The sequence below is a fragment of the Triticum aestivum genome, chromosome 6B, assembly GCF_018294505.1.
Source record: "Triticum aestivum cultivar Chinese Spring chromosome 6B, IWGSC CS RefSeq v2.1, whole genome shotgun sequence".
In the NCBI taxonomy this organism is placed as follows: domain Eukaryota; kingdom Viridiplantae; phylum Streptophyta; class Magnoliopsida; order Poales; family Poaceae; genus Triticum; species Triticum aestivum.
In genome coordinates this window covers 533,845,178-533,854,438 of record NC_057810.1, presented here as the reverse complement: position 1 = coordinate 533,854,438, position 9,261 = coordinate 533,845,178, and the positions used below count along the sequence as shown (strand labels likewise).

At 48.6% G+C, this 9,261-nt stretch overlaps 1 protein-coding gene across 1 annotated transcript; it reads right to left on the bottom strand.

Moving 5' to 3' along the window:
- Positions 1–1,764: 1,764 nt before the first annotated feature.
- Positions 1,765–7,992, bottom strand: LOC123137841 (NADH-ubiquinone oxidoreductase chain 4-like; the record flags this gene model as incomplete). Its single annotated transcript, XM_044557689.1, has 3 exons — positions 1,765–1,876; positions 3,535–3,957; positions 7,401–7,992. Coding segments are annotated over 3 exons (1,104 nt in total), but the record flags the coding sequence as incomplete, so codon positions are not given.
- Positions 7,993–9,261: the final 1,269 nt, after the last annotated feature.

Below are 9,261 nucleotides of genomic sequence, written 5' to 3'. Positions count from 1 at the left end.
AGGTGAGGATCACCTTGACTCAAGCATAAAGTAAAGATAGGCCTTTCACAGAGGGAAGCAGAGGTTGTCATGTGCTTTTAGGGTTGGATGCACAAAATCTTAATGCAAAAGAACGTCACTTTATATGCATATTCATATCCCACTAGTAGACTTAGCAGACTATGACCTAGCCAGTCTATTTGTTGACAACAGACCAGTACTATCCATCAATGCCACAAAGACCATAGACGACCTCTATTTCGTGGAAGAACTCCTTCTCATATGATGCAGGGCAATAAGACCAACTGCCCGCCCTACCTAGTGAGAAGAAAGCTTATAAATATAAGCATAAACGAATTCCTAGCCGAGCCCTATATTTACCTGCTTGTACGGTCAATGCCCTAGTAGACATCAACTTGTTCATAAACTCCAGCCTTATCTACGCTGCTTTACCCGACCCAGGTGACCTACTTTCTTAGATGAGAGATTCGGCGGAGTAGTAGGAAGTCCCTGTGGAGAACTAGAAGACAAAACGAATATAGCGGACCAAGCAATGAATGACCTAGCCTAGGTAGTCCTATGTTTGACCAATGCTGCCTTGTATGTCTTGATCCAAGATTTCTCAGCAAAAAAAGACATGGGATTATTGATCAATTCACCATCCTCTTCATCTGAGTGTGCTTCCACTTTATCGTTTGTGGCATGTGCATTATGCAACAAGTAGATTCCTGATAAATGAACCTTCTCCACCCCTTTCCTATCCAACGCGGAGCGGCAGAACTACTCGTCTGCAAAGTGGGAAAGCTCCATCCCTCCTACCTAGGTGTACCTCTTCATTGGAGCAAACCATCCAGCAACTTCTTACATTTAGAATTCCCTTCTAAGCTGGCTATAACCATCCTTATTGACCAGAAAGGAATTGAGAAAGGGGATGCTATAACCAGACCATAGACAGCGTTTCCACATTCACTTTTGAACTTACAGAAACATTGAAAGAAGCCCTCATTCCCGCTCTTCTTTCCCCGACTTACCCTTAGAAGGAAAGTAGGGCCCTCGGTTTCTGCAGAGAAACCTACACCAGTGAATTTCTTTTTCGTAGGTGATCCTGCTCCCAATCGCAGATTTGAATAATCAAGTTGGTATGGGGCTGCTCCCTTTTCTTACTCCGAAAATCTTGGCTTCGCTTGGACATATCTTCGAGGACCTGGGCGATTTTGATCCGTTTCTCCGCGCTCGCCGTTTCAAGGTGAAGATCCGAGTAAGTAGAGCGTAATAGGCGATCCGCCGGGTACCTATTTCGACAGGACTTAAGAACCGTTTTAATGCGTTTCCTTAAGAAATCAATAGATGGTGCTTCAGGAAAAGGGTTCGGCAGGGTGTGGCTTGTGGATGGCTCTGACCTCAACTCCTCTTTTCCATCGGTGTCTCTCCGTCCCACTTTGTTTTTTCTTGGATCATCATCTCCTGGCGTAGCGGAAGCACTCGACGAGGCCTCTACGATAGAAGAGATTCTTGCCCATTTCTGCCCGGACGATTCCATAAATGAAATACAAAGAAAAGTGGAGAGGAAAACGCATAACCAGAAGAAAAAGATATCGTGATGTAAAATGATCATGGGGACACATTGTTTTGAGGACCACAATTTCCTGCATTGTGCCTGTAGTGATTTCAGAATTCGGCAACTTAGCCTACTAAAAGATCAGTTACAAGAGCACAATGCTTTTTGTGGCTTCCTGCTCGGCAGAGAAGCCACGCTGCCGGGATGGCCCTGTCACCCGGAGAAGATTTCTTTTCTTTGCTGATTCCTCTCAATGAAATTTGCCATGTTGCACTAAGTTACTTACGGATGTATGCATGCAGTCCGGGAACACTTTGGGGTGAACACCCATCCGAACAAGTAGGGTCAATAGTTCAGCATTTAGGCCGTAACATTTAGCAAAAAACGAATCTGAAACCCAACAAGTGCTCTCCGAACCAAGCTAGATAGTCTCCTATCACTAGGCTCACCAACCAACCTGGACTTTGATTCTTTCTTATTATTCTAACCGGATATAAAAACCATAAGGATTGTTTCCAGCCGAGAGTTCCCATATGACATAAGCGCTCTTGGGTGGGGTGGGCCCTCATTCGCCAGGTCTTTGAGTGCCCGTCATACCACGTGGTTGGTACACTAGGCTGATAGATACTTTACTTTAAGGATCTGGCACCTTCGCTAGACGGAGAGTAAGCGACTTCTATTAGCACCGGACCATCGAGTCGAATTTCTCGTGTCATGTGCAACGTCCATCAATGGTGGTTCATTAATGTCCATAGATTTAGACTCCTTCCCCCTTCCCTTATACGCAAAAGATCGAGAGGGGCCCGAACCCAAACCGAGAACGTAAACAGAATTCGACTCACTCTCGTATGGCTCGCCCTCGAGCCCTGGGCGAGTCGGCCGGGTCTTTCCCTCTTGTTCTGTTTCCGCCACGATAAAGACACACGGAAGAACTATGGTATGCCCAGCGTGTGGAGGATCCGTTGAGAGTGTCCCTTGTCTTGGTAGGGAACAGTACCTATTGTCTTGAAAAAAAAGGTCAGTGCTACGGTCCCCTATTGTTTGATCCAATATTGACCGGTGAGGATCACGTTCTACTACCTCCGGTCCGTGGTTCGACCTCCCGTAGTGGTCCTTGCTTTTCTTTTTGAAAGCTCCGCAGGGCCAATTTTGCGTACTTGCTCAGCATGCCCCCCTTTCTTCGAGTGCCCCGCCCGGTTCACAGGGCTGTTGGCCTACCAAGCAAGCACTTGCCCGCTGCTCCTGCCGCCTGCCAACTGGGATCCGCGCTTGTTATCCTGACTGTTCTCTCTGCTGGGCCCTTTCCTATTGCTCTAACCATAAGCTATGGCAATTCCAGCTCGCACCCACTCTGGCCCGCCCAGCGGGGCCTGAGTGAGCTCAGTGGTCAGCCCCTGACGTTAGGGGTCTTTCGCTTTTGCCAGATCTATAGAGATATTACGAGTCCTCCGTCCCAGATTCCCTCGCCGCGGCCATCTGGTTCACCGGTACTACCAAAAAGTCTCATGCTTACGTTACTGTGACTGATATATAAGTATGATCTTGGACTACGAAGACCCAGTCATGCTTCTGGTTTCCATTCTCATCATCATATTGAAGGAAACTCCTCGTGCTCTGCCATAAGAACTTGGAGTCCGTATCATGGTGAAGGTAAGGTAACGCTATGATTCTTGCTCAAAAAACTGACCAAACACGTTCAAGTTATTGGCTCGTCTGACCCGGCAGCATTCATGAGTCGCTCGTTCAACTGTCCCTCGGAGACACGGTCGAGAAGTGCCATGCATGGTCGCCCCCCCCCCCCGTCCTTTCTTTCTCTCGGTCCCACCAGGGTGGGCCCCTCTGGGGTAATAAAGAAATGGATAAAAAAAGGGGACTTCTGCTACGGGCTATGCCACCCATTACTTATGAGGGAAGTCGCATCCGTCCCATCGCAAGCACCTACAATGTCATGATCACATTGGTTTACCCTTTTTTGGTAGTTCAACGGACGGTCGCCCCTCCAACAAGAAAAGGTAGAAATATGGAAACTTCTCTGCCATTTAGATCGGAGAATTTATAGAGGAAATCGGGTTTTAAATTTCCAGAAACCACACGATTATATAGCCACAGGGAATACGCCGCGCCTAAAATCATCCCAAGTGCAGCTAATGTGGCTACTAAGCTATTTCTTTGGAAAGCTCGTACTAAGATTAGAAATTCCCCGATAAAGCTGCTAGTGCCGGGTAAACTCATATTGGCTAAAGTGAAAAAGAAGAAAATGGTAGAGAAATTCGGCATGGTGCTCACTAAACCTCCATAATATCTAACAAGTCGAGTCTTATGTCGGTCATATAGAACACCAACACATAGAAAAAGGGCTGAAGAAACCAGTCCATGACTTAACATAAGTAAAATGCTACCTCCAATTCCCTGTATGTTCGATAGAGCCTAATATTCCCCCAGAGTACGCCGCTTACCCCCCGAACCGTACAAGATAGTTACCACCTATCATACGGCTTTCTAACTCCACTTCTTTTTCTGGTCGTTCCGCTCTGTCGGATCGATGGTAGTCTCAGAGATCTGGTAACCTCCGACATTTTTGACAACACGCTTCCTGCTTCCGTTTTGAGTTGCGCATCTTTCTCCCCGGGGCATACTATAGTATCACATCGTAGACCCCCACCCCAACTCTATCTTCCTTATCAGTGAACCGGAACATAGTGCATAGGTACTCTTCGATGCTGCGAGGACGAGATGAGGTGACATACTACGATCACGCACTGAAGTTCTGCCCTTCGGCTCGGCATATGGAACCTCTCAGCTGCTCCCTCGGGATAGGTAGGCCCACCCCCCCCCCCTTTCCCGAGAGGCGGTCGGGCTGTGTTTCCCTTGCGGCCACCCAGTGGCGGCAGAAAACGAAAAAGGGTGGGCTCCGCGCGGTTCGTGTTTTATTGTAAAAAGAGAGCTTTTCATTCTCTTATAGAAGCCCGCGCCCACGCGGGTAAAGCCCAGCGAAGCTGCAGGGAGCACTGAGCAATGGGGGGATGAGGGCGACTCCGCCCACGGGTTGGACCACACCACAGGCAAAAGTCCTTCCACGGCAAGAGAAGGGTGACCGGAACAAGAAAAGGGAGCTAGTCGTTGGAGGGAAGACAAGGCTCGTTCCGTGCGACTCCACAAAAGAGTACGCGCGCTAGAAAAGGCAGCCAGCTTAAAAACGCTAGCTAGCTACTTTTGTAGCCTTATTTAGTTTGATTGCCTACGCTTGCTCTCCGGCGCGCTACGGCAACACCCCCTGCTTGCTTCTTTCTGTTCGACGCGGAGCTCGCAGCCTCCCCACCCTTGCTTAGCGTTCCACTTGTGATCCTGGAGGATTTGGAGAAATGCGCCCGACCATGAAGAATGGATTTTGTATTTTCTTTCATGTGAACGGCCCTATCTTGTAAAAATGGTTTTTCGTGCTATAGACCACGTTGAGAAAGACCAACCAACAACACAAATAAAGACCGTTCCATTTGGGTACCTCGAAAGGGAGGTGCTCCTTATGATGCTACGGACGGCTGTCCGAAGTGCATGCAATGACGGGCTCGGATAGGATAGGATTGTGCGCGCCGGGCCCTTCGGGTGTCCATATTTTGGCCGACCTTAGCGTATATACTATGTTATGGTTATGCGGCCGTAATATTTTGATACCTTCCACCGCTGTTACGCCAAAAATCCAAGGTTCCACACGAGCTCCTGTTCTGCGGCGTGGTGGCAGGACCGCTAGGGGATTGGCTCCGGGTGTAGGTAGGGTCAAATCCGCAGGGGTCATGCAAATACATAGGCCCCTTCCCTTCTGCCGAGTTGTTCAGAAGGCGCTTTCCGTTCTACGGTCCCTCGGAGCGAAGGGTTAGGCAGGTAGTACGGGCCCTCTGACTTCCAGCTATGTGTTGTGTGCGACTCCCGCGAAGCGAATGAAGGGAAGCTCTTCGAGCTTTCTCCGCCAGCGGCTTATGTAGTGGTCGGCATTCCTACGTGCTCCGACTGATCCCCACTGGAGATTATATGAGGGGTCTTGGAAACTGTCGTGACGCTTTGGTGACGAAGGTCACCGGGGTGACTATGGAAGGATTCCGTGGTAGTCTCTGACTCCCTCCAACTCAATCAATATCAAGAACATGTCGTGAGCATGGGGGTTTGGCCGACTACTAAACTATTGGCTAGGGCTTTTCTAGTTATAGCTTCTATAGTGAGTGGCCCTTCCGCTTTGATCTAGTTGTAGTTTGTATTGTACTAAATTGAACACATATCAAAGAAAGGCGATCAATCAATAAGTAGTTGCCCTTCTCCGGCCTGGGAAAAGCAGCGAACTCGTTAAACAAGGGGCTTTTTTATTCATGGTCGCTACTGTTGTATTGTATATTGTCGAGGGAAGCTACTGCTTCTACGACAGCTCCGCTTCCTCGTCTTGCTTCTACTTTGCTTGTTTGCGCGAAGGCTTAGAGTCCATTTCGCTAGGTCCAAATTCGTCAAAGCGAAAGATCTGATCCAACGGAAATCCCGCATATTGAGCGCAGCTGATATGTGGCTACTAGGCGCGATCATCCCGCATGGCATAAAAAAATACTTCTTTTTTTATGGCCCGTCATATAAAGATAGAATAGATATGGATAGAGAGACATTCTATTGATTCGCGAAATGGCTCGTCGATCCAAATGAATCATTCTTCTGGTCTCTCTCTGCCCCCCCCGCCCCAAAACTTACCCACGACACAGCGCCCATTCGTTTCGCGCGCGGGAAGGCAACGAAGTTCAGTTCAAAAGACCGCAGCGGAGTGGAGCAGCCGCGACACGAAGTTCCTTACCTTAGCTGGATCTCGCTGGTGCCACCTAAACGGTAGGTATAGGCGGCGGATGTCTGACGTTTGGAGTTGTCGTTCGTGCACCTGTCCCCAATAGAAGAATGAGTGATCCCTTCCCCTGCGGATCATGGCCTTACCACTAGGTCCCCGATGGCCAGCGGGGGATTCGGTATAGCAGCTCACGTTCGTTTGCGCTTCGCGTTCCCGCTGGACTGGACACGTGTTAGCTGTAGGAAGTATGGTTACGAAAGTGACTTCGGTTCGCCAGTTCAGGCTCAACTCCTCGCTTTACGTTAGCGGACTTACAGGTCGGGCCGGGGCTCCACGCTCTTTCTTTCTGTGTGGGACGATGCCGGGGAATGTGTCGAGGCGGCGAACAACAACAAGACAACTAACTACATTTGCTTTTTCCCTCCATGAGATGAGCCAGTGCATTGGACCGATGGATAATAGAACTGAGCTGGCCAAACGCTTGGGCGCTCTACATACGATGTAGAAAAAATAAGATACATATCGATTTCTTTCTGATGGATCCAGAATAGATAGATATCTTGTATCATCAATAGATAGAAAGAGGTCAACCCTTATTATTGATAGAAAACCTTTCGATCTATCAGAACAGATCAGGCCATCTATCAATCGATTTGAATCATCTCGCTTTTCGTTCATTTCAGCCACGCCATAATAGCCGCCACAATAAGAAAGAAGCAAGCGAAACAGCTAGAAGCGCTCGCTTCGCCGCGCCCAACAATTCTTATTCACGGGAAAGCCAACCGAAAGATTCGATTCGGACTTCGTAGAGCCGGTGCTGCTGCTGTCTGCGTAGGGCCGTCCCCCACTCCCGTCCCGGGGCGCTAAGGGGTTTTGTTTTAGGAACAGACGGCGGTGTTTTGCTGACGCCTCGAATCGACGCTTTTGTTGCGACATGCTAAGTTTTCTCCCCTATTGCTAGTAGGTTGATGGGTCGCACGCCCGGCACACATGTTTTGGCCTTGCTTGTGTGTCCATAACTCAAAATAGGTGACCTAACGGCCGCCGCCCGACTAAACATACCAATAGTCACCAAATTCATATGGGCTACTGAGGAGTAGGCAATGATCTTCTTAAGATCGATCTGTCTTAAAGTGGTCAAGGAAGTATATATTATAGCAATCGCGCTTAGAGTATAAATGAAAGGAGTGAAACAAAGTGTCGCCTCGGGAAACATGGGTATGGAAAATCTTAAAAACCCGTAGGTTCCCAATTTTAAAAGAATTCCAGCCAAGATGACGGATCCAGCCGTAGGTGCCTCTACATGGGCTTCGGGTAACCAAATATGAACTGGTACCATAGGCACTTTGACGGCAAAAGAGGCGAAAAAAGCAATCCATAGAAGGATTTGGCGCCGCTCACTAAATTCAGTGGTTAATAAAATTTGTAAATCGGTGGTTCCTGTTTGGAGAAGAATCAACAGAATAGCTAATAGCATAAAAACGGATCCCAGTAAAGTATATAGGAAAAACTGATATGCTGCCTTGATCTTTCTTTGTCTCGAACCCCATACCCCTATAATGATGGTAGAGTCAGGGGTGGCCCCAAAGCGGAATTGACCGGTGGTAGTTGGTCGAAGCTCCAGTGGGTAGCCACTCCCTTCTCAGGGAACCGTACGTGAGACTTCCGCATCATACGGCTCCGTCCCGAGCTTCCGTCGTCGGCCCTTGTCATTAGACCACTATGCTTGTCTTTTCCGCCTTTACTCTCGAATCTTTTGCTTCTCGGGTGGTGGCGAACAATGCTGCTTGCGTAGCGGGAGATGCCCGCCCGTCGTTTAGGCCTGCTTCCTGCCCGAAAGAAGGCTAGCCGGACTAGTGGTAGGGGACCCGACCGTAAAAAACCCTACCCTATTCTCGAACCCTCTGCCGAGCTCTACCCTGCCCGCATTTATTTGGAAGGGGGCCAAAGAAATGTCTCCACCTGCTGCCAACAGTCTTTCTTCGGAATTCTACTGAACGGGTCGATCCTCCCCTCCGTTTGTTTTAGCAACTTATCCTAAGGTCTCTTCGCCAAGAACTCTCCGGCAACGACAGAGGAACTAACCTGCCTGCAGTGGCGGGGCGGCTTTTTTTTTAATAAGACCTGGACGATTATCCCTACCCTCGGTAGCTTACGAGTTTACGTCCATCCCTGGTCGGGTACAGTTTCCTTTATTTTTATCCCTTGTAGCCGTTACCCGAATTCACGCAAGTGTGTCCACACCCCCCCTGACTTGACGAGGAATTCATTCTCGCGAACAAACACACCCCCTACACACACCTAGGAGCACCCCTTCCTGCATAACCATACAAGACCTGAGTAGGCGGGTCGAGGTCCTACGAGGTACCCACTACTCGGAGTACCCTCCCACCAAAAAAAGATGTGTGGTTCGGTGGTTCGACCAGAAATGCTATGCTTACGCACAAGACTACCCCTCTTCCCGAAAGCTTCGCGGGGACCTTTACTACTTTACGATGACGGGGGATCGCCCGTAGGGGGTTTACTGCACAAGGCCCCTGCAGAGGAAAAGCTTGATCCCAGCGAATAGAAGATGCTCAGCTCCGCACATCATAGGGATTGGCACGCTTTCGGAAAGAACATAGAATAGTAGATGATCCAGCATGCAGGACACGGCGATCATTAGAAATTCACGAATTAGAAATGTTGTAATACACTCTTTCCCAAAACTTCTCATACCAGACCAACCCACTGAAATGCAAATAGGGATCAGAAATGTGGTCAATATCACGAAGAATAATGCAGTCCATCGATTTTATTACTTCCACAACAAGATCGTACAAAGCTTATTTTCTCTGCACTAATAAGTCATACATATTTAGATAGCAATTTTTATTGCCTGCAACATGACAACTTACTTGAAGGATCTTAC